The 26,208-nt window shown below is 40.1% G+C and overlaps 1 protein-coding gene and 1 long non-coding RNA gene across 2 annotated transcripts in view; one reads left to right on the top strand and one right to left on the bottom strand.

The window, feature by feature from the left end:
• Positions 1-26,208, bottom strand: part of Rsph10b (radial spoke head 10 homolog B) — a 47,851-nt gene that overhangs the window by 3,617 nt on the left and 18,026 nt on the right. The window contains exons 8-19 of the mRNA XM_027953222.3: positions 23,813-23,989; positions 22,492-22,651; positions 22,137-22,258; positions 18,134-18,323; positions 17,810-17,924; positions 16,329-16,408; positions 15,870-16,018; positions 13,153-13,260; positions 12,591-12,734; positions 10,639-10,764; positions 9,865-9,955; positions 7,459-7,554 (exon numbers count right to left, since the gene is read on the bottom strand). Of these exons, the coding sequence (XP_027809023.3) occupies positions 7,459-7,554; positions 9,865-9,955; positions 10,639-10,764; positions 12,591-12,734; positions 13,153-13,260; positions 15,870-16,018; positions 16,329-16,408; positions 17,810-17,924; positions 18,134-18,323; positions 22,137-22,258; positions 22,492-22,651; positions 23,813-23,989 (1,558 nt within the window). The remainder of the gene's footprint in view (positions 1-7,458; positions 7,555-9,864; positions 9,956-10,638; positions 10,765-12,590; positions 12,735-13,152; positions 13,261-15,869; positions 16,019-16,328; positions 16,409-17,809; positions 17,925-18,133; positions 18,324-22,136; positions 22,259-22,491; positions 22,652-23,812; positions 23,990-26,208) is intronic.
• Positions 1,357-11,220, top strand: LOC114106342 (uncharacterized). The gene is made up of 5 exons (XR_011705490.1): positions 1,357-1,562; positions 2,368-2,519; positions 3,372-3,475; positions 9,091-9,208; positions 10,665-11,220. It is a non-coding gene; the product is annotated as an uncharacterized lncRNA (long non-coding RNA).

Consider the following 26,208-nt stretch of genomic DNA (forward strand, 5'->3'; position numbering starts at 1 on the left):
TATAAAAACCTTAGTATACAATATGTAATTATATAGTTACAAAAGAACATAACAGGCTGGGCACCATGGCGCATGCCTGTAATCCCAGCAGCTCGGGAAGCTGAGGCAGGAGGACCTCAAGTTCAAAGCGAGGTGCTAAACAACTCAGTGAGGCCCTGTTTCTAAATAAAATACAAAATAGGGCTGGGGATGTGGCTCAGCGGTCAAGTGCCCCTGAGTTCAATCCCTAGTATCCCCCCACCAAAAAAAGTCTAGCAGTAGGAATATAATACATGTATATAGTGGTATATAGTAGGAATATATGTGGACATGATTATAATTTCAATATATATATACACATAATCTCTAGATTATGATTTCTGACCGATTTTAATGCACTTGTGTCAATTTCATTGAAATATTCACAGAATTGAAAACCTGGGAATTAATTAATGGGCTAATGACATTCTAGTGTACATCCTACTAGTAGTTATCAGAGAAGATAGATAACAAATATGGGGTCATGTGTCCTGTTTTTCTGTCAACACTGTATTCTGTAAGAGTTTTAATGGCTGTAAATCATTGTGATGTGCATGGAAACCACGGGAGCTGTGCCGTACTCTACTCAGCCAAGGGCTTTTCCATTTTCTGAGCAATGCTGCAGTGAACACCCTCATCCGCACAGCTTTGCCCACACCTCTGAACATTCCCGGGGTAAATCCCCAGAAGCAGAGTTGCTGGGTGAAACAGAATGCTCGCATTTTAACCTTTGGTGCATGTTTCCAGACTGCCTTTTAGAAAGATTGAGCCATTTTATCATCCACCCCACTTTCAGTGCATGAAACTATTTTTCCCTTACATCACTGCCATAAGCACCATTTATTTTTGATAGCACTTTATTGTTTTAATTTGCATTTTCTTAATATCAGTGAAGTTCTTTTTATGTTTATGGGTCACTTATGTTTTTGAAGAGTGGCTTTTTCCTATTTTTTTCTTATTTTAAGGATATTCCCTTAATGTTTTCTCTTTGATTTTTCATTGTGTTCTTGGCTTCTTTTGCCAAAAACTGGTTTTGATTTCTATCAGTATTTTCTCTGTATTTTACCTTAGTTTTTATACGTAAGCCTTTATCAACACTAAGAATATAACATACACTTTTACATGCTCTCAATTCTATGGTTCCAGTCTTTACATTTACCTTTTAATCCACCCAAATATTTCCCCTAAATTTAGCCAACTGCAGCTGCATTTATTAGATAGTCCATTTTTCCCCTACCAAGGAGGGATAGCTACTATGTACTGAATGCCCATCTGTGTTTATAATAATCAGCCTATTTTTTTTTTTTTTGCAGAACCAGTTTACTTACTGAGGCTTTACATTTTTAGTATATTTTAATAAATAGAACTAAAATTATCCTCTTGATTTTCTTTTTAATATACTTGTCTGTTTCTGACCATTATTTTTCCAGGATTATTTTGTCAAATTTGTAAAACTATTGGGATTAGAATTAGCTGGAATTGCAGTTAAGTCTCTAAGTTATTTTGGGGAGAATCTACATTGCTACAATACCAAGTCTTACCAGGTAGGTAATGTTTCCATTTATTCAAGATTTTTATAAGGTCTGTAAAGTTCAGTACTTTGGGGTACTAAAATTATAAATTGACAAATTTTAATATATATACTTATGATATAAATATACAATGTAGAATGCTTAATCAAGCTAATTAACATACCTATCACCTCAAACATACACATTCATGGTAAGAACATTTGAAGTTTACTCACAGAAATTTTGAAATACATTATTAACTATAGTCACTATTCCCAATCCTTGATAATCACCATTCTACTCTCAGCTTCTGAGTTCAGTTGTCCTAGGTTGTGAGATCATTCACCATTTGGCTTTCTGTGCCTTGCCTATTTCATTTAGCACAACATCCTCCAGGTTCATCCATATTGTCACCAATGACAGAATTTATTTTTAAGGCTGAATAGTATTCCATGTGTATATCTTTTTTTACTTATCTACTCATCCATTGATGGACATGTAGGTTGATTCCATATCTTGACTTTTGTGAACAGTGCTGTGATGGACATGGAAGTGCATGTCTCTTCCAACATCATCATTTCAAATCCTTTATCTATATAGCTCAAGGTGGTATTGTTATGGTTTGAATCTGGAATGTCTCCCAAAGGCTCAATGTGTTGAAGGTTCAGTCCCCAGTGGGCAATGTTCAAAGGTGGCTCATCAATGGGTTAATCCATTGAGGGATTTCTAACTGAGTGGACAAATGGGAATTAGTGGAAATTGTAGGAGGTGGGGCCTGGTTGGAGGGAGTGGGTCCTTAGGGACTATATCTTTGTCCCCCACCCCTTCTTCTTCCCAGCTGTCATGAAGTGGCCAGAATTCCTGCACCAAGCCTTTCTGCCATGATGTTCTGCCTCACCTCAAGCTTAAGCAATGGAGCCAGCCACCCACGGACCAGAGCCTCTGAAACCATGAGCCGAAGCAAATCTTTCCTTTTGTTGTTATTCTCAGGTATTTTGTCAAGTGATCAAAAGCTAACACAATGTTAATTCTTTTAGTTTTATTTATTTATTTTTTTTAGTTGTAGATGGCCACAATACCTTTATTTTATCTTATTTATGTGGTGCTGAGAATCAAACCCAGTGCCTCACAGAAGCTAGGCAAGCGCTCTACCACTGAGTTACACCCCAACCCCTACTTTCAGCTTTTTGAGGAACCTCTATACAGTCTTCTGCAATGGCTAGACATTCCCACCAACAGTGTACAGAGGCCCCCCTTTTCCTCCACATCCTCACCAACACTTACTTTCATCTTTTTGGTAATAGCCAGTCAGTCTGACAGATGTGAGGTGATATCTTATTGTAGTTTAGTTCGCATGATTAGTGATGTTGAACATTTTTTTTCATGTTGGTCATTTGCATGTCATCGTTGGAGAAATGTCTATTCTAGTACTTTGCCCATCTTTAAGTCACAGTATTTTCTTACTCTTGAGTTCCTCAGGTATATTCTGGGTGTTACCCAGTTCTGAGATGTCCTGCTTGCAAATATTTTCTCCCAATCCATAGTTTGTAGCTTTGCTTTGCTCATTGTTTCCTCTGCTGTGCATAAACTTCTCAGCTTGGTGTAATCCATTCGTCTATTTTTGGCTTTGCTATTTTTTTAATATATATTTCACAAATTCTTTTTGTTTATTCCTAGATACTTTATAGTTTGTTATCATCAACTGAAACTTCTTTTCCTCTTCATAGTTTTTCTTTCTCCATATTTTCTGATTTTGCCGGGGGTGGAAATACCAGGGATTGAACTCGGGAGCCCTCGACCACTGAGCCACATCCCCAGTGACAGTTTTCATCTCTTTTGCAGGCTTCTTTCATTTAGAGACAGTTGCTTAGCACTTCACTTTTGCTGAGGCTGACTTTGAACTTGTGATCCTCCTGCCACAGCATCCCAAGTAGCTGGGATTACAGGTACAGTCACTCTTAATATTTCAAGTGGCTTTCCAGTTGATGTTATGTATTTATTCATTAATACTTAGCAAGTTTTTATTGAATTCCTAGAAGCACACTTAGCATTGCTAGGCTGTGGGAATGCAGCAGTGATTGACAGCACTCCACTCTCAGAGGGCAGGACATTTCCATTCCAGGAGCAAGGAGAGGACTGAGGGACAGATGTTTCAGGCACTGACACTGCAAAGATGAGACTAAGGCAGAGGAAGGAAGCAGGATGGCCGGGGACACCTGCCCTAATGACGTGGAGCATTCCAGGTGCCCCGCAGTCCTTAGTGCAGCATTTGCTACCATCCTTTGCTCATGTCCTCTGATGTCCAGAGGAGGGGCTTGCAAGAGCAATAGTACTGGAATTCTTGAGTCAACTCCATCTGAAGACTAAAGTAAAATCCCAAGTTCATTTTCTCTCTGCTAGGAACTTAAGAAAAACATTTTTTTGGTATTTAAAACAAACTTTCCCTTTCTATTTCTCTTAAGGCAGTCTGATCTTGTTTATGTCTCACTTGCTCCCTTTGCCAGATGTCCTTGGGTTTGCTAATTTGCCTTCCTCTCTGTCTGTCTCTCTCCCTTTCCTGCCCTCCCCACAAGGACTTTTTAGTTGTCCTGGGTCAGGTTTACAGATGTCCTTTGAACATATCAGTCCTGTCTTTTCATTTTGAGAAAATGTTCAGGAAGTATCAATTTTCATATTTAATCTATTGATTTTGTGTTCTTATAGGGAGTCCTGTGACATTAGGACTTATTTGCCTTTTTAAATCTGTTTTCTTGAAGTCTTTTAGAATTCTCCCTTTCCCTTTCTATTTATCTTAAGGCAGTCTCTCTTTTTGTTTACTTTTTTCCTTCTAGTTTGGTCTTTTAAGAATGTTTTTCTTTTATTTCTAAATTCTTTCTTGAGCTGTTTTCTCATCTGAGGTTTTCTAATTCTGATTAATTATCCTGTCATCTCTTCTATCACATTCTCAATTTATTTGGGCTCATGTTACAATATTTGTGACAGTTTTCATCTCTTTTGCAGGCTTCTTTCAGGCTTTGGTTCTCCGTGGCAGTATTCTGCTTCTTATTCTTTTTTTCTTGTAATAATTTCATTTTAGACAAGACCATACCCTATTCTTTTCTACAGAAAAGTAGGTATCTGGGGCTGGGGTTGTGGCTCAGTGGTAGACGCTTGCCTAGCATGTGTGAAGTCTTGGGTTCAATTCTCAGCACCACATACAAATAAATCAAAAATAAAGATCCATCAACAGCTAAAATACATACAGAGAGAGAGAGAGAAAGAGAGAGAGAGAGACACACACTGACACACATATATTTTAAAAATACTATCCTCTCTTGTGGATTTTTTTTTTTTAAGAAAGAAAAGTAGGTATCTGAACTTTAGGGCTTAGGTGGATGACGCACAACAGTTTTTCTAGCCTCAGGATTCTAGAACTCCCCCTTCTGTTCTTTCAGTGACTTCCCAATTCCTTTTCATTGGATCCTTCTTTGCCCTTCTGCTCCAGGCTTTTCAGTGTGAGTTCTACCCAGCACTGTCTCCTCGGGCCTAGGTTTTCCTGAAGGGAGTTTGGATGGTGAGTTCCTGGGGCTCCGCAGCCCTCATTTGAGCACTGGAGCTCCCTGGTCCCCTGGAGCATACACATGCTCTCCCCCAGGCGGCTCTGCCAGGCTTGCAGAGTTCCTGCTGGGAGATCTGGATCCTCACATTCTCAGGTCTGGAAGATGCTCTGATTGCTTCTGTGTCTTATATCTGTTCTTTTCCTCTTGCATCCATTTTTGCATTCTGAGGTCACTCAAGTTATGTAGCTAGTGATTTATCCCTTTCTACTCAAATTTTGACTTTCATGTTAACACCTTATCACAAAATAAGATTCTACTATAGTTTATGCTCTTTTGGTTTTGCATTCTAATTGTGCTTGCTTCATGTGGGGATCTAGAAATATGGAAAAAAAAACCACCCACGTGCCACCCTCATCTTCCCAGAATCCCCACTCTAAGTGGTTTTCATGTCACCCTTTTTCCCTGTTGAGAACAATGGTTACTGTTTTCATTTTTTAATCTTCATTGAGTTTTTATAACTTGATTATGCTAATTTTTAAAAATATATTTTTTAGATGTTGATGGACCTTTATTTTATTCATTTATTTATATGCGGTGCTGAGAATCAAACCCAGTGCTTCACACATGCAAGGCAAGTGCTTTACCCCTGAGCCACAATCCCAGCCCTGATTATGCTAATTTTGTTAAATGACCTGGAAGGCTTATTTTATGCTGTTATGTTTTGATTTTTTTAAAAAAGATCTAAGACTAATTCTTATTGTTTCCTTAAATTTTGAATGAACTTGCTCATAAAAGTTTTGACAGTTTTTCCTCATGATTCAGGTTTTCTCCATTTCTTGTGTCTACTTTTGTTAACATCTTCCTATAAAATAATTTCTGGGTATTAGCTTGGAGTTGAACATAGGACTCTTTTACCATAAAGCCTTACTTGTGACTATCTACTTTCTCCTTCCTACTTAGTGCAGTTTGTGAAGCCCTAATCTGAAAATCTGAAATCCAAAATGCTCCAAAATCTAGAACTTTCCGAGTGCTGACCCCACAAGTAGAAAATTCATACCTGACCTTACGACGCATTGTCAAACACAGATGCACTAAAAATATTGTATAAGTGACATTCAGGCATCTGTATAAGGTGTATGTGAAACATAAATGAGTTTCATGTTTAGACCTGTGTCTCTCCCAGAGATATCTCACTATGTACGTGCAGATATTCCAAAATCCAGCAAATCCAAGATCTGAAACCCATGGTCGTAATCACTTCAACTAAAGGAGCCTCAGCCTCTACATGCATTTTAACACCTCTGTTCAGACCACGAGGCTCAGGTTGTCTTATTTACCTTTTACTTGAAGGACAGGCATGTAGAATTCTAGGCCTACTACTTTTCTTTTGTTTCTAGTCTGTAATCTGTGAGTGTATCCTTTAGTACTAGGGATTGAACCCAGCAGCACTTGACTACTGAGCCACATCCACAATGCGAGACAGGGTCTCACTAAGTTGCTTAGGGCCTCACTAAGTTGCTGAGGCTGGCTTTAACTCATGATCCTCCTGCCTCAACCTCCCGAGCTGATGGGATTACAGGCATGGCCACCATGCTCAGCCTGTGAGTGTGTCTTGCCACTGCCTTCTTCCTGCTCTCTTAGTGTTTCACTATTTCTCCTTTCTGCTTTTTGGGGCTGAGTGTTTAGGTTATTGTTTTCTCGGTAAACTTAATACCGGTTTTTTCTGGTTGTAGTTTTGGCCATGTCCTATAGGTAATGTCTAAATTATTTTAATCTCCTAAGTGTTCTTAGAAATGCAATTTGAGGGTCAGGTGCGGTGGCGCACACCTGTAATACTAGTGGCTTGGGAGGCTGAGGCAGGAGGATCACAGGTTCAAAAGCCAGCCTCAGCAATTTAGTGAGACACTGTCTCTAAATAAAATATAAAAAAGGGGTAGGGATGTGGCTCAATGGTTAAGCACACCTGGGTTCTATTGCAGTACCAAAAAAAAAATGCAATTTGATTTTCTTTTTTTAAATATTTTTTAGTTGTTGATGGACCTTTATTTTATTTATTTGTATGTGGTGCTGAGAATCGAACCCAGTACCTCATGCATGTTAGGCAAGCGCGTTACCACTGAGCCACAACCCCAGTCCCACAATTTGATTTTCTTTATAAATTATTTAAAATAATGGTGGATTTTTTAATAATTTTTAATTGTTGATGGACATTTATTTTGTTTACTTATTTATATGTGGTGCTGAGAATCAAACCCAGTGCCTCACACATGCCAGGCAAGTGCTCTACCCCTGAGCCACAACCCCAGCCCCTTTGGTGGATTTTGTTCTTTGATTTTTTGCCTTAAATTTTCAAGTGGTTAGATGATATTTTACATTTAAAGTCAACATACCTGGTCCTTTACTAAGAGCATCATCTTCTTCATCAATGTGTGGCAATCCATTATCTTCTTTGACATCTATCACTGCTTCTATATGTATTCCAGGCCCTGCATTTATATCAGACATCACATTTTGGGCTACAATTTAATAAGTTTTATGTTTGTGGAATTATTTTATGGTTCATGAATCACTTGATATCTTTTGCCAAAATAAATGGGATTTTTCTTTCTTTTCTTCTTTAGGGATTGAACCTGGGGTGCTTAACTACTGAGCCACATACCCAGCCCCCCCCCCCCACTTTTTTTTGGAGACAGGATCTCACTAATTTGCTGAGGCTGTCTTTGAACTTGTGATCCTCCTCCTTCAGCCTCCTGGGCCACTGGCATGCACCAGTGCCCCCAGCTAAACAGCACTTTTCAAATTATTCACCTTGAAATTAAAGCCTTCCAGACTAGCTTTGTCAATCATTGTTATGTCCTTAGATGTGTTAGGCACATAAGAAGATCAGAGAACCCAAAACACAACCCTCTGGGCCTTCACGAGATGACTGGGACCACACAGGCATGGTAGAGTCACAAGAAGAACTTTTGGTGCCACCCTTCAGCCTCAGAGAGGCTACAGTTAAACTATTTAGATATCTGGGACAAAGTATTTGATAACATCTGTCTATAATCTGCTTAGTCTGAAGCACCATTAAGACAAGAGAGGTATGTGCCTCAGGAAATTCTCTCTTCTAGAGAACTATGATTATTCTCAAAAAAGTAACTCAAAAGAGATATCCCACTTTCTACCCTTCTTGTCTAGGCTAATTGGTGTAATTCCTAATTTCCCCATCCTTTTAAGTGATGTTGATTTTTTAATTACTTGGCAGATTTTAAAATCAGAAAATCATATTATTATATGCAGTCCAGGTCAGAACAAGACTGGATATGAAGGAAGATTAATTCTTATGTTCGTTGTCATAGACACCTCCTAGCTGAAGGACAGTAAGTCACAGCCACCTGCATGCAAAAATCAGATGAAATGGGACTTTGAGAAAAGATGCCACATGGGCCAAGGGAAAAGCCTTGACAGCTGACAAAGTAGTAGCCATCGGCACAGTGGCTAGCAAACAGTAGGTGCTCAATCATTGCTAAAGGAACAACCAGAAAGATCCAGGGCAAGATCAAGGTATAGCTAGAACTAAAGATGAATCACCAGCTAATAACATCATTGGTGAAATACAGTAACTGGGGTTTCCTTTGTAGTTGTGTTGCTTTCATAGGAACTGTACGTCTTGAGGATGGCTTTAGGGACAGTCATGAGACTGGCTCTCTGCTAGGATGCTGATTACCATAGGAGAAAAACTGCACAGCCTTGCAGATTAGCCCCAGAGGAGAGGAAAACATAGAGTGAGGGTTGTGGAAGGAAGCCAGGGGAAGAGGGTTTCCTGAGAAAGCAGTTCACAGGAGGGCAGGGTTATGGGGCAACAGCGCAAAGTCACTGGTGAGGAAGGGGAGCGTTGGGTGTAGGGATGAGCCACGGGAGACACAGGCAGGCAAGCAGAGAAGCTGGGTGCAGCCTTTCCTCAGCAAAGGGAACAGAGAAAGCGAGAGACTGTGGAGGGCAGGCTGGATGACTGTGATCTCCTCTACACGCTGCAGCGGGTGCTGAGCACGACCAGCTAGAGAGGGAGCGAGTGCCAGGAAGAGACAGTCCCTGCACAACAGATGCTCCAGGAGGAGGCATCCCAGGACAGAGCCTTGAAGAAGTCACCATTTGGTGGGTAGCTGACCACAGGAACCTAGGCCAGAGCCACTGAAAGCACCTGTGAGATGAGACAGAAAGTCCCCACCAACTGTGCTAAGATCCAGGCCCTGGGGGGTCCTAGTGAGGACAGGGATGAAGTTGGAAGCGATAGGCAGGAAGTGAGGAAGCATAGTCAGCAGGGGGAGAGCCCAGAGGTGCTTCCCTAGGGAAACCAGAAAGGAGGCCAGTGAGAGCAGGCTGGCACACAGACCAGGCCTCAAAAAAACAGGGAGGATGAGACTCTTGAGTAATAACAGGTGACTGGGGATATAGCCCAGGCAGGGCCCAGGTGAGGCAATCCAGCTGTTTAGTCCTGGTCCTGCCTGGAGAGGGAATGCCCATGGCCCTCGTAAGAGGGCTGGGAGCGGCTTACCAGCCTCCTTATATAAGAGAGAAACTTGTAAAGTTTAGCAGACTGGATGTAACTGATTAGCAGCATTTTATAAGTGTGAAAGTTCTCCAGTTAAGGGCTGCGGGTGTGGCTCAGTGATGGAGTGCTTGCCTCACACATGTGAGGCCCTGGGTTCGATCCTCAGCACCACATAAAAATAAATAAACAAAATAAAGATATTGTGTCCATCTATAACTACAAAAAAATTTTTTTAAAGTTCTCCAGTTAAAATACTCACCATTCTGGGATAAGAAGGCCAGCCCTTTTCCTGAAGGTTTAAAATTCATTTTGGAACATTTGTCATCACTTAGAGACTTCTTGATCTTGGGCTTTTCCATTAAAACAACAACAACAACGACAAAGTGAAATATTACTTCTGCATCATCATGGACTATAAAACTAGTTTTCTACATCATAAGTAATCAGAAAATCCCTAATAGGGCCATTCTCAGCTAAATTTGACCTTTTTTGGAGGGTGGGGATACCAGGGACTGAATGCAGGGGCACTCAACCACTGAGCCCCATCCCTAGCTCTATTTTATATTTTATTTAGAGACAGGGTCTCACTGAGTTGCTTAGCTCCTCACTTTTGCTGAGGCTGGCTTTGAATTTGCAATCCTCCTGCCTCAGCCTCATCAGTGTGACCTTGGCATCACTTAGACCTCATCAGTATGAAGAAGGGTTGTGGTGACAGATGTACATTCTGGGGACAGGCTGCACAGTACAAACCCAGCTCCACCATTCACTGGTTACGAGATCATGGACATAATCTTTCAGTGCCACAGTCCTCTCCTGGAGATAAGACGACCTTTAAGGTCATTTGGGGCATTAAGTGAGCTGACACCTGGGAAGTGCTTGGCATCTGGTAAGGCCCCCATAAGCATGAGCTGCTGCCATTTGCTTGCTAGAATCTCCCTTTCCTCATCAGCAGGTGAGTGCTTGTGAGACAGGCGTTCTGTCCACTGCCGGCCACAGCTGTGTCAATGTGGCATGGTGGGCTGTAAATACAAACCTCTGATTTCCTTATTCTCATATCAGGGAAGAATCCTAACTTGCTTGAAGATGACTTGGTGTTGCTAAAGGTAACGACATCAGACTCGTGGCTCGTGACTACACTTGGACTCCTGTTGTGGATGCTCTAAGCAAGGACAAGCACAGAGGGTTTCCAGCTTCCAGGGAGATGCGTGCACACACGTTCACATGTGTTTTTCTAACAAGGTATAACTGGGTTCCCTCCCCTACTAGGCAACCACTGTTTTGCTTTCCATCACTACACATTGCTTTGTACTTTACAGAATTTTATATAATAGTCATCACACAGTGTCCATCCTTTTTGCCTGGATTCTTTCACCCAGCATAAATTATTTTGAGATTCATCTGTGTTGTTATTTTCTCACTAAGTCATGCCCCACTGGTCTGGATATAAAAATGTCTTTAGCTAGGTGGGCGATCTGAAGATTTTTGACTATTGAACTTGTTTTATGGCTACCTATTAGGTGTGAGGCAGTATCTTACTGTGGTTTTGACTGGGATTTCACTAATGATTAGCAATGTTGATCATCTTTTCATGTGTTTATTGGCTATTTTTTTTTTTTTTTTTGGTAGCAAGGATTGAAGCCAGGGATGCTTAACCACTAAGCCACATCCCCAGCCTTTTTAAATTTTATTTTATTTATTTTTTTGTTTTTGAGACAGGACCTTGTTAAGTTGCTAAGGCTGGCTTTGAACTTGCAATCCTCCTGCCTTAGTTTCCTGAGCCACTGGGATTACAGGTGTGCACCACTCACCTGGCTATTTGTATACCTTCTGTGGAGAAATGCATATTCAAGTTCTCTGCCAATTTTTTTTAACTGGGTGGGTTTTGTTGCTGTTGTTGTTTTTGCTATCGAGTTTTAGAAGTTTTCTGTATATTTCATATGTGTTGTAACCTTTTTTTTTTTAAGTTGTAGATGGACACAATACCTTTATTTTATTTATTTATTTTTATGTGGTGCTGAGGATCAAACCCAGTGCCTCACACATGCTAGGCAAGTGCTCCATCCCTGAACCACAACCCCAGCCCCTGTGTTGTAACCTCTTAGAGGATATATGGCTTGTAAATACTGTCATCCCTTACCCATAGGCTAATAATGTCTGATGCACAGAATTTTTCAATGTACACAGTTTATAGGTTTTTATTTTTTAAGCAATCTAATAGTAGTGACCTTTGATACAGCATCTTGTCCTTTCATTTCATTCTGCATTTATGATTTCTTGCAGAGTAGGTCTCATCATAACTTACCCACCTCAACTTTTTTTTGTTTATCTGTGAATTTCTTAATTTCTTACTCACTTTTAAAGTGAGTGATATAAGAATTTTGGTTGGCAGATTTTTATTTTAATGTTTTGAATATATCAACCCACTGTCTTCTGGCCTCCAACTATCCTCGGGGACCTGTTTAGCATCTTTTGTGTACTCATATTTTTATGTCCCTTGATACCTTTGCTCTGGCACAAGCTTTCTGGTCTTTTAAACACTACATACACATGACTGATAATGACATCAGATTTCCCAATGTTATCTAATCAGTATGCATGCTGGCCTCCATTATGATACTTTCACTGCTGTGGCTAGGAGTCTCCTTCTTGGACCATTTCCAGGAAATACATTTTCCCTAACTTAAAAAAGCAAAACAAAGCAATATACACCTTTCAAAACGTGAAAAGGCATAAATTTTAAGTTTTAAATTATTTCCTAGAAGGGTTCAAATGCCCAAGATAGTTTTATTTTTTGATTTTTTTTAGTTGTAGATGGACACAATACCTTTATTATATTTATTTATTTTTATGTGATGCTAAGGATTGAACCCAGTGCCTCACACATGCTAGGCAAGCCATAGCCCAGTCCCCCAAGATAGTTTTGATGGAGGTTTAGCCATTCCAGAATAAAACCATTCCTTGTTTGTAAATTCTAAATTATGTTACCTGACTCATTACCATTTGAATACTTCCAATTTTGTTTCCAAACAGATCATCATATTGAGCATGTAAACAGGATTTATTCATTTGGTCAGGAACATAGCTGACTGCAAAGCATAAGAGAGCTTCAAAGAATTCCAGGAAAACCAGCTGAAATAGAAGAAAACATAGGGATGTCACTCATTCTGACACACCTAAAAGCAGACCAGAGATTGATTTGGGTGTTCATTTCTTATTCATTTTTCTGACATTGAAATATCCTTCTTTCTAATATTAATCTCTATTATTCTAACAATCAAAAATGTATATGTGGGCTGGGATTGTGGCTCAGAGGTAGAGCACTCGCCTGCCATGAGTGAGGAACTGGGTTCAATCCCCAGCACCACATAAAAATAAAATAAACATATTGTGTCCACCTATAACTAAAAAAATAAATATTAAAAAAATGTATATGTATATACACACAGACACACTGTTTCATATATTTGGGTTCAGATTCTTTCAATCAGATCTTGGTTCTTGGTGTCCAAGGCAGAACAAACACCATTTGTGACACATCTTTACAAACCTCAAGTTCTAAGTTGCTGTCGACCCCATCATGTATGAAAGGATTGTCCTCTGCTATTACTGCCACAAATCTGGTTGCAGTTAATTCTTTATTTATCATCCTAAAGTCCTATAAAAGCAAAAACCAACCACATCATAACTGTGCATAATTAATTATAAACAGGTATATATTTTAATGTCATGCACATGCTAGTGTTATATAACACTTTAAGAAAATATGCCAGAAATCAATATCTTAAAAACTATCATTGTGAAAAGCATTCTGGACTACCATTAGTATTTGCCTCTCTACCCCTTTTCTAATCTCTCTAAAACAACAAAGTATGATTTTTTCACACAGACACAGGACAGACAAAATGGAACTTGGATGATCCAGGTTTAAAATATCAACACGTTCCATGGGCTGAGCGGGCTGAGCTGCTGGCCCTGGCAGAACAAGGCAAAGGCGCTCAGGGCGGGAGAGGCCAGTGTGCAGCTTGGGAAGGAGAGGTGCCACAGCAGCCCAGCTCAGGAAGTCGAGTGTGGCTGGTCCCCTCTCTACACTGAAGGTTTTCTCTCCATAAAAACTGGGTCAGAGAGAATTTGGGCAGAAAACACAGTGCTTTGCTCAAAAGATAGATTAAATGGGTCTTGATAAGGCCCTTCTCCCACACCCAGTTCTGCCCTTCACTCTGTCTTAAGGCCTGTGATAATCAGGCACCTGTGTCCCACACAGGAGTCAGGAGACATCTTTTGGAAAACTCCAAGAGAAAAGCTCCATCAGCATTCACAGTTTGCAGCAGGGCAGGTTCCTGGCTGATCCCTCTACAGTGAAACCTATTCTTTGACAAGTGCCACCTAATAGCTTTAGAGCGCTGCAGCCTTATATGTGTGTGACAGCCAAGGTTCACGACACATCTGAAGGAAAGGCTTACTGTAAACACCAAGGAACCAAACCAGACAGACAAAAAACAGCATTTGGAGGGAACAGAGGTATTCTGTAAGAACAGAGAAAAACCATTAAGCCTCCCCCCTTCAAATCATGTCTTCAGTGGGATAAGAGATATTATGTCCATATTAAATTTAAAAACCCTGAATTGCTAGAATACTAATTCATTATTCTGAAAATTAATCAAGGAAAAAAAATCAACCATTTCTCCCTCCCTTCCTGTATGGATTATATCTCAAGAGTACTCAAACAATGAAGTAAGTTCTTGAAGACTCACAGCTAATGAATGTACAAGAAATGACAGATTTGGAAAATTGCCATTGTATAGTCTCTTGTGAACTAATGGACATTAGTATGACCACTGGAAGCTGCAGAGCCCCTAGACAGGGTTTATGGGAAACATTATAATAGATGATCACACTGACACTGTATGACCCACTGATCAATCACAGCATCACTACAAGGAATCACTCTTGATGGGATGTAACAGGAAGGACACATACCACCTGTGGCTTGGTCACAAAATAAAAACCTGAATCTCATCAATCCCCTAATCCAGCCACTATCATGAGAGTGTGGGGAAAAGAAGAAGATGTCAGATGCCACCTCTAAGAGCCACACCATTCTCTTCAGAGACAGTCCACAGTGCCTTTGCCAGGAGTATGAACCCTTGCTTGCCGCTCTGTGAGTCCCCCCTCTGAAATCCTTCATGTGGGAGCGTGAGGGCAGATGGCTGCAGATCCCCATGGATCACTTGGGGATCACTTGAGCCCCATGGTCACTTGGGTCCCATGGAACCCCCTCTACCACAAAAACCAGGATGTCTGACTTAGTCTGCAAGGACAGATGACCAAGTTTCTTCAATAATAAATGACCATGAAGAAAGGGGAAGGTAGACAAACAGGTATATAATATTCTAGCCCCCAAATCATATACCCTTAAAAATTATTTTCCTACAGTAAGACACTAAGTAATTGTCAGTTTTTCATAATGCATAGCACTTTAAAAATGTTAAGCACTCTATCATTAGTGTTTAATTTTCCCATCATTTGCATTCCCAAAATTTCAAGTATTGTGGAATAAAACTACCGCTAGTATAAGAACATTGCATAAATAAAGTCTCACTATTTTTCAAATTAACTTTTAAAAATCACTTTTCTGATGAGCATTCTTTTTTTTCTTTTTGAGACAGGACTCGCTGTTGCCCACACTGCCTCCACCTCCCAAGTACCTGGGACCGCAGGCCATGGCACGGCACCCCACATGAACAAGTCCTCCTCCTGTCTTCCTTGAAAGGCAGGATTGCAGGAGTAAAGGTGCTGTCACCCAGGCCGTTCCCTCCCCTCACCTGTGGCACCATCCCTGTATCTGGGCTTCCCACCATCACAGACCCTTTACATGACTCTCTTCTGCCAAAGGCGACTCAGTAAACATTCAGTGACCATGAAAATCCATCCCAAATATTCACCTCATTACATATCACACCTAGAATACCTTTCCTTTAATTAATATAAAAATACCTATAAATAGAAAACCAACTTCAGAGACTTTGTTTTTCCTTATGGTACTGGGGATTTAACCCAGAGGCACTCTATCACTGAGCTACATTCCCAGCCCTTTTTAAATTTTTATTTTATTTTTATTAGACAGGGTCTTGCTGAGGTGCCCACAGTGGCCCTGAATTTGTGACCTCCTGCCTGAGCCTCCCAAGTCGCTGGGATTTACAGTGGTGTGCTACCATGCCAGGACCAGTTAAAGCCAGTTTCAAACCTAAGTGGTATTAAACTTACTCTCAACATCCAGAGGAAGTGTCTCATCTTCATTGTAAGCTCATTGGGTGGAGCTGCATTTGGTCTGCAATAAGCTATGTAAATCTCCCAGCACTTATCAATGTAATTCATTGAGTAGAGTGTCCTCTGTTGCTCACTGAACAAAGTGCCTAAAATAGAACATTCCGAAAATGATTATAGAATTAAATTGTGAAGAAATGATAGCAAATGTAATCCTATTTTTCTTTTTCTTTCTTTCTTTTTCTTTTTTTTTTTTATACTGGGGATTATACCCATGGACACTTTACCACTGAGCTACATCCCCAGCCCTTTATATTTTTTTGAGATAAGGTCTCACTAAATTGCCCAGGCTGAACTCAAACTTTTGATCTCTGAGATCCTCCTGCCTCAGCCTCCTAAATTGCTGGGATTATAAGTATGCAACAGCACCTAGCCTGATCCTATTATTCTTATATTTACCTTTTACTTGGCAGGCATTTGGATGGATATTCTCAGTCATCAGTTTTGTGAAACACAAAAAGAGCGACGGACTTCTGCTTCTGTGATTAAAAATACCATAATTAGGCCTGGGGTTGTGACTCAGCTGTAGAGCACTTGCCTAGCATGTGCATAGCCCTTGGTTTGATCCTTAGCACCACATAAAAATAAATAAATAAAATAAAGGTATTGTGTCCAACTACAACTAAAAAATAAATATTTAAAAAAATACCATAATTACTCCTCGCCCCAGAAGCTAGAACTTAATTCTTTTCTGGATTGTGGGCAAGATTTAATACTTCTAAAAAATACAGTATAAATAGAAATGGGAGAAGGGGAAAATGTAAGTTTCAGTAGAAAAACTTGCCTGACGCCATTTAATCTGTGAGCCAGGTTAGCATAACTAGTAACAAGACACACTGACATCACACACTGCCTGTATGACATGATAGGAAGGGCAGTTCACTGCCACAGTGTTCTTCACCCAAATCAAGAGTAGATATCAGTGTAATCAAGAGAAGATATCAGATGCCAACCAAAACCATGGGACATTTTACCAAACAAACTGACCAGCATTTCTTAAAATGTGAAGGTTATGAAAGACAAAGAGTCCAAGAAAGTGTCATAGATTAGAAGAGTCTGAGAAGACATGACAGCAAAATGAATTGTGGGATCCAGGATTAGATCCTGAAACAGAAACAAGAGAGGGGAAAAACTGGGGAAATCCTACTAGTATCTAGTTTAATTAATAATATTATAGCAACATTAATTCCTTACTTTTAATTTTTTTGGGGGGGGTACCAGAGATTAAACTCAGGGTCACTTGACCACTGAGCCAGCCACATCCTAGCCCTATGTTGTATTTTATTTAGAGACAGAGTCTCACCGAGTTGCTCAGTGCCTCACCATTGCTGAGGCTGGCTTTGAACTCGAGATCCTCCTGCCTCAGCCTCCAGAGCCACTGGGATTACAGCTGTACACCATTGCACCCAGTGATTCCTTACTTTTGATAAATGCATCATAACTACATAAGAGTCACCAGTAGGGGAATTTGAGTGAAGGATACACGGGAGCTCTACACACTACTTTGGCAACAACTCTGAAAACCTAAAATTATTTTTTAAGATAAAAAGTTAAAATATATATATATATATAGTATGACTTTTGCTCTAAGACAGACAGGAAATTATGACCTAAGAAGTAAGAGTTAGTTGTGATTACTTCTGAATAGAATTCCAAGAGCTATTTGCAATATTAAACAACTCAGATATGAAGGGTTTTCAAAGCCTAATCTAATATCTTAGGGCTTTGTGGGTGATATTTGTGGAAAAATTTTGGTCCTAGTCCTGCATTTCAAAGATATGTAAAAACACTGATTAACAGAGACAAGAGGACAGCACTGTAATTACAGCACAGGTGGGCTCCGCGTCAGCCCCTCACAGGGATCCAAGAGTGGTACTTACTGAAAGTCTTTGTGATAAATGTGGTAAGCCAAGCGCAGCAGATAGTTCAAGAATGTTCTCAAAAGTATTGTTCTAAATGGAGAATGAATTTCTTCAACTGGTATATCACTGTTGGCTAAAATTTAAAAATTGGAAAGGATGTGTAACATATTCTAGAACCTTGAGCATTGAGAGCACTGACATCAAGGACACAGGTTAATTTCTGGAACTCCTTTCCCGACTTTTGCCTTCCCTACTCTCTCAACATTTCTGAACTCGTTTGCAAGTGGCAGTGTGATACACTGTCCTCTAAACCCAAAGAAGTAAAGGACCTTGAATACTCACCACTTAATATCCTGTCCATATCAGCAAGAGTTATATTGTGGTGATGAAATTTGCAATCTTTTAGAAATCTCCAGAAGTGAAGCTTTGTCATCAGAAATGTATTATCCAGAGAGTGATCACATCCTAGGCTACTGTAGAAGCTATAGATTCTTCTTAATTCTGTAATGTTTCTTAAGACAGCGAATTCTACCTGAAAAAAGTCGGCCATGTATCTTAATCCTGCTTCATAGGAGGAACAGTAAAAGACAAAGCACCTGTTTTCTAAATCAAATGAGGACAGTACATGTAAAGAAAGCAGGTACTTCTTACCTGGGGGAGCTCAATGTTTTATTCTGCCTGTCACCCCTAGTCAATAAAATACCATTTCTGAACAGTAAAAAAATCTGGAAAATGAAGTTCCTTTCACACTGCAATGTGATGGCATCCTGTCTCAATGGCAGCAATAAAATTCTATTGGTTTGATCCTTATCCCTCCTGAACATAGATGCAAAAATCCTTGTGACAAAATAATTGAATCCATATGTAAAACAAATAATACATCAACACCAAGTGGAGTTTATGCTGGCTGGGGGTGCAGGGATGGTTTGGACATTTGAAAAAACAATCAACAAAATTCACCATATTGGTACATTAAATAAGAAAAGCTTCATGATCATACCAGTTTATGCATTTGACAGAATGAACATCCATTCATGATAAAACCAGCAGCAACTTAGGAATAGAAGGGAACTCCTTAACCTGATAAACAGCATGTACCAAAGACATCTAGCTAACACAGTTAGGGATGAAGATATGCACTAAGCAATGTCCATGTTGATTGCTGTACTAACCTTTCTCTGTCCCCAGTTCACCTTTTAGTATTTTCCCAGGCCTCAGATGCCCTTATGCTCTCCTGAACTCCCCATCCACACAGCCTGACAGCCTGTATAGTGTCCCCCTCTTCAAAACCAGTTAGCCTGTGTCTCTCCCTCTTAAACATTCAGAGAATGTGAAGAATAGCATTTGGGGTCCCCAAGGAGAACCAAAAGCCCCCACCTGGATAGTGCATCAGGCATTGGTTACTCTTGTCATTAACTCCTGCTTTTTGAGATTCAATTCAATGCACAACACAGAATTTGTCTTCATGAAGCTTAAAATCCAGTAATAAACGCAAGACATGCACCTTACGCAATAAGGAGGTATAGCTGAGAGAACTGAACCAAGGTGAAGAGAAATCCTAAAGCAGCAGCTCCTTGGAGGAAGGTGCACTTGAACTGAACCTGGGAGAACAGAATGAGCAGTAGAATTTCACAGAGCAGGCACCCCAAGGAGAGGCCGGGCCTGGAACAGACAGTGGCTGGGGTGGGGGGCTCCAGGAACACCAGGAGGGCTTGCAGTGAAGCAGTCATCCCCTTCTGCCCAGCCCATCCTGTGCAAAATGGGACAACCCCAGATCTGCCCAGAGGCTGCTGGGAGGATTCAGTGAATTGAAGGCATTTGGGACCGTGCCCAGAGCCAAGTGTGACTCTGCAGCAGCAAACCAGTGTTCTGTGGGTCATGGTGAGGAGGAGAGGACTGACAGAGGCAGGCTGGAAAGGGGCTGATGTCAGATCACGTGACAAAGGCAACCATTTGAGGGAGAACTGGTAGCTCAAAGGCTCAGAGGACCACGGCCTGTTTGCCTTAGCTCATTCTGGTCAAAAATAGAATAATCCAGAACCTCTACTCAGATACCCACCTTTTGACAGAATGCCAATAATAGATAATAAACACATATACTTGTGAAGAAAATCTTAAACCCAAATTGAGAGAGATTCTAAAAAATAACTAAGCAGTCCTCTTGAGAGGTCTCAAGGTCATGAAGACAATGGAAAATGAAGGAGCTGTCACAGGTTAGAGGGTTAAGGACACAGACAACCCAGTGCAACATGGGGTCAGGTTGAATGCCAGAACAGAAAGAGGGCATTAGGAGAAAAACTGGTAAAATTCTGCCCTAAAAGTTGGTAGTGGGGCAACAGGGTTGCTGTAATGCTCATTCCTGGGGTCTGTCCACTGTACCATGGTCATGCACGATGGTACATTAAGGGAAGCTGAGAGAAAGATATATGGAGACCACAATTTTTTCAACTCTCTGTAAGTCTAAAATCAGCTCACAATCAAAAGTAAAAAGTAAGTTATAGAAAATTCACTAAATTTCAATATGTCTATCATGAAATATTATAGTCATTAAAAACATTTAAATGTATTCCCCGAGTGTAGAATCACAGGATCCTTTACTTTCTGTGTCATATTTCCATAATGTTTGAATTTTTGGTAAGAGCATGTGTTCCCTTTGTGATTATGATATAGTCAAGATATTTTTAAATCTATAAGTTGTATAAGACCCACATATTTGACAGAACTCCAAAGTGTAAAATGGTATAATAATAACATATAAGAGATTTTATATATATTACATTATTATAATATAAGAGATTAGGGAGAGAATAATGTAAACAATATGATCACACCTTTCTTGGTAAATCAGTATATATTATTCACCTAAAAATTATATTGTAGGAGCACATCTTATGGCACTGAATAGCTAGCATTAAATTCCATGTGAAGACAAAGATTTTGTGAATGGAATGATTCTAGTTCTATCTATGAACATTAAAAATTGGAAAGAGGCAGCTCAGGAGGCTGAGATAGGAGGATCACAAGTTCAAAGCCAGCCTTAGCAACAGCAAGGTGCTAAGCAACTCAGTGAGACCCTGTCTCTAAATAAAATACAAAACAGGGCTGGGAATGTGGCTCAGTGGTCAAGTGCCCCTGAGTTCAAGCCCCAGTACCATCCCCCGCCAAAAAAAAAATTGGAAAGAAGGAGCTGGGCTTGGTGGTATACGCCTGTAATCTCAGTGACTTGGGAGGTTAAAGCAGGAGGATCACAAGTTCAAGGTTAGCCTCAGCAATTCAGCAAGACTCAGTCTCTAAAAAAATAAAAAGGGTTAGGGATTTAGCTCAGTGGTAAAGCATTCCTGGGTTCAGTCCCCAGTACACCCCCCAAAAAAATTTTGGGGGAAAGAGGGTCACAAGATTTTATTGGGATGGAAAGCCTCTTTTACTTTTTCCTTATCTGCTTTCTACATTTTCTACTTCTGAAATTAGGGAATGTGATGAAGACTCCTATTTTTTTTTTTTTTTTTTTTTTTTTAGTTGTTGATGGACCTTTATTTTATTTATTTTTATGTGGTGCTGAGGGTCAAACCCAGTGCCTCACCCATGCTAGGCAAGCGCTCTACCACTGAGCCACAACCCCAGTCTGAAGACTCATATTTTTAACACGAATCTTGCAGTAGAATTTTGATTCTGGGAGCCTGAGTTACAGTGATGGCCTTGGAACCCAAAATAGGAGGAAAGGAGATGGAGTGAGGCATCTTCCTGAGGCTCAGAGAACCAGGAGCCAGAGGAAGTAGTGATGAGGAAGAGGAAAGGGCAAAGACGCTTTGCAGCGCAGAGGCTGGCTGGTTCTTGAAGTAACATCTTCAACAAGAGTTTCTGGAGGAAACATGCCGGTCCCCAGTCTAAGCAGGGGCTGTGGTCTAACTGGTACCTGGTAGCTATAATTTTCCAGATAGTCATCTGTCTCTAAAGACTTCTCAATTTCCAGTGATTTCTAAGGGCCTGAAGTTCTCCTGAATCCCAAAAGTCTGCAATAATGTACAACAGAATTAGCATCCCACCGAGGGAGGTGGCTACAGTCTTGGCCTTCAAACTGACCTGAGTGTGGGGGTGATGTGACTTTCAGTTTCCCTGAACTCAGAGAAACTGAATCCCTCCCTGTGGGCTTCCATTTTCTCACCAGCCTGCTCACTCACAGGGCTGCCTTGCAAATTAAACAAGATGATCTACTTAAAGCCTGTTATGCGTGTGTATAGAAGACACTCGACAAGTGGCAACAATCACCAGCTCTAGCATACCAGGACTGTGGAGATTCTGTTATTTAAATCTACAATATAAATTTATAGAATAAAAAGGTTTCTACCTGCTTTTTTTCTTCTGCTTGGTTTTCCTTAGGATACATGTTCAGCAGCAAATTTAGGTCCAGTTCAATGCCTGATCCTAACACAGAACGACTTTTACTGCCATCAAGCTTTCTGATAATTTCTAGGAAATGATGAAGACAAATAAAGGGGATAATTAAGAAAAACAATGTTAAAAGTTTTCACCATTACGTCCAAATGTTTTCTAACAAAATGTGATACAACCATATGAGGAAAAAACTAAGAAAACAGTTGCTACAGGAAACTTCTGTTTTTTGAAGTATCAGACATATTTTCATGAATGGACACATAGATAAAAGCAGGCTGATTTGTTTTCAACTGAGTAAATGATCCTACCAGCACTATCAGAAGATTTGCGTTGCCTGTCTATTTGGGCATCATCTACGGGCAGGTCCAGGTAACTTATAAATTCAACTTCAAGATCTGGAAACTGTGCTATGTGGTCATTGAAAAACGGGCCTTCATACACACGCCCATTCTTGAAAGTCAATCGACCCTGCAGGTAGAAAACAACATTTTGCAGTTTGGGAAATGTTTCCTTGGGGAAAAAAAAACATTGGTGGATGCACATCAAAGGCTCTTTCGAGGGTTTGGAGTTGAGGATTTTTTTGGTGTTGTTCTTGTTGTTGTTGGTGGTGGGGTTTTGTTGTTGTTGTTGTTTTGTTTTGTTTTTGGTACTGGAATTGAACTAAGGGGCACTCGACCACTGAGCCACATCCCTAGCCCTACTTTGTATTGTATTGAGAGACAGGGTCTCACTGAGTTGCTTAGTGCCTCGCCGTTGCTGAGGATGGCTTTGAACTCTGGATCCTCCTGCCTCTGCCTCCTGAGCTGCCTGATGGGGCTATTTGTTTTGAAGCTGCCGCATACAGCCTGGCTCCTAGGGTATCATATCTCTGTGTAAATCCTCTTTTCTCCTCTTCTTCCTGCTGCTTCTTCCCTCCTTTACTCTTCTTTCTCTCCTCTTTCTATATCTACCCTAGAACCTCTCCCCAACTATAAGCCCATCTACATCACAGAATGGGTCTTATTAAAACTATGCACATGACCAGCAGAGTGCCCAGGGCACAAGAGGTGCTTCCTGCTGCTTGTCAAAGTTCAATTACTGATTCAGAGGTGAGCAAATGATGCAGTTCAGCTCTGTGAAATGAAAAGACATTTATAGAAGGATTTAGGGAAAAGAATTTCTTTTCTTCTACTTAGTGTGGCACATGGGTGTGAAGTCTTGAACTACAGCAGCTATCCTGCAGTCATGGGGAAGGGACAACACAAGAGTGAAGCTGACATGGGGGCAGATGATGTGGACAGACGAAAGGAAATCCTGATATCAAAAAGTCACCGAATCAAACCAACCTAAGCCCACATTCACATTAGTCTTTATTATATACGGCACATCAAACTAGATTGTCTGATACTTTGAAACCCAAACCATCCTCACACACATACACACACACATGAAACACAAACTAAATAACCTCTAAATATCCAGGAAATAGAAAACATGTCAAAAATATTTTAAAATTTATGTAACCACCTTAACAGTAAATTATCTATGCAAAATCGATAATGCAATTTACTGGCCACAAATGAGTCACGTTTTATTGCATTTCAGTTGCTCTGTGTAATGTTTTAGATATAATCTTCCCGGGACCCTCACCATGCCGTGTTTTTTATTGGAAACCCATTCTCCCGCATACATGGCTCCACTGGCGTAGTAAAACTTTCCATGTCCATGACGACATCCGTTCACAAACTCTCCTATGTATTCATTTCTTAAAGGATACTGGGAGTTGGGGATTCTCTTGAGAAACCATGTGTGTGTTCCAAAGCCATTCTGAAAAGAAAGTGAGATGCCATCAGAAATGCTCAAAAGACTTCCTCCTTTTACCTGAATTCATTTGAAATTAAGACAAATACAGTGATAACTTGGAGGACATGAACTTTGGAGCCACACAGACTAGGTTCAATATCAGCTCAACTACTTACTAACCAATCTCTTTACCTAAGACAAATTATGTAAGCCTTTAAGGGTCAATATCCATTCATAATAAAAACTGTAAGGAAATTGAGAATTAGCTGGGCATGGCAGCTAATGTATATCCAACATCTCAGGAGGCTGAGGCAGGAGGATTGTAAGTTCCAGGCTAGCCTCACCAACTTAGCAAGGCCCTAAGCAACTTAGTGAGACCCCGTCTCAAAATAAAACACAAAAAGAATTAAAATAATAAGAATTATTAAAGAGAGCTTCCTGAACCAGAAAAGGGCATCTATGAAAAATCTACAGCTAACATCAACCCTGATGAAAGACTGAATTCTTTACTAGTAGGATCAAGAATGGCATAAGGATTTCCGTACCTCTATCATACAGGATGTCCTACCCATAATACTATTGTATTATAGTAAGAGGGAAAACTCCAGACAGATTAGAAAGATGATATAAAGTTGACTGTACTTGCAAAGATGATTGCCTATATAAACACCACCAAAGAACCTACAAAAAAAGTGAAGCTATTATGTTAGTTTAACAAGATCCCCATTACCAGATTAATATATATTAGAAAATTCAAGTTTTATGAACTGATACCAAAGTTCTTCTCTTCTGTGCAGGAAATCCATCATTTGTTTCTTTCTTTCTCTTGCTTTTTCCCCAGTACTGGGGATTGAAGTCAGGGGTGCTTTACCACTGAGCCACATCCAAAGCCTTGTTTTATCTTTTTTACATTTAAAATAAATGTTTCCACTTTTCCCTTTTTTATTGGCTCTTTTTAGTTATACATAACATTAGGATTCATTTTGACATAACTAAAAAAGCACGGAATATAATTTGTTCTAATTCAGTCACTAGTCCTTCCTTTTCTCTCCTCTTCTCCCCCCGGTTCCCTTCCCCTCCACTGATCTTTCTGCTATTTTTAGTTGTTTGGGTTTTTTAAATTTTTTTTTCCAAATATTTATTTTTTAGTTTTTCACAATATCTTTATTTTGTTTTTATGTGGTGCTGAGAATCGAACCCAGTGCTTCACACATGCTAGGCAAGCGCACTACCACTTGAGCCACATACCCAGCCCCTGTTTGGGGGTTTTTTATTTTTGTTTTTAGTTACTACTTTATGGATGTACATGATGATGATATTCACTAAGTTATATTCATATGTGCACACAGGAAAGTTAGGTCAGATTTATTCTTCCCTTAACCCTCCTTTCTTCCTCTTCCTCAATTCCCTGCATCTTTATTTTTATTTATTTTCTCGGGGAACTACCGAGGATTGAACTCAGGGGAACTAACTCACCCACTGAGCCACCTCCCCAGGCCTATTTTATATTTTATTTAGAGACAGGTCTCACTGAATTGCTTAGCACCTCACTTTTGCTGAGGCTGGCTTTGACGTGCAATCCTCTTGTCTCAGACTCCTGAGCCACTAGGATTACAGGCATGTGCCACTGCGCCTGGCTGATCTTTTATTTTGGTGGAATACCTCCGTTTCCCTTCTTCTCTTCCCTCCTCCCCTTATTTTGGACAGGCTTCTGCAGACCAGAGGAAACATTCGACCCTTGACTTTATGAATCTGGCTTATTTCACTTAGCATCTTGTCCTCCATTCCATCCATTTACCAGCAAATGCCTTAATTTCATTCTTCTTTATGGCTATATCCATTGTGTATATGTACATTTTCTTTATCCATTCATCTGTTGATCTCACAATTTGGCTATTATGAATTGTGCTACTACAAACACTGATGTGGCCATATCACTATAGTATGCTGATCTTAGATATTTTGAATATGTACCAAAGAGTGGGATAGCTGGGTCATATGGTAGAGATTTTTGAGGAATATGCATATTTCTTTCCAGAGTGGTTGTACTAATTTGCAGTCCCTCCAACAATGTATGAGTGTAACTTTTTCTCATATCCTTGCCAACACATTATTACTTGTATTCTTTTTTTTTTTTTTTTGGTACCAGGGATTTAATCCAGAGGCACTTTACCACTGAGCCATATCCTCAGCCCTTTTTATTTATTTATTTAAAATAGTCAATGGACCTTTATTTTTATTTA

Source organism: Marmota flaviventris, chromosome 19 (assembly GCF_047511675.1).
Source record: "Marmota flaviventris isolate mMarFla1 chromosome 19, mMarFla1.hap1, whole genome shotgun sequence".
NCBI lineage: Eukaryota > Metazoa > Chordata > Mammalia > Rodentia > Sciuridae > Marmota > Marmota flaviventris.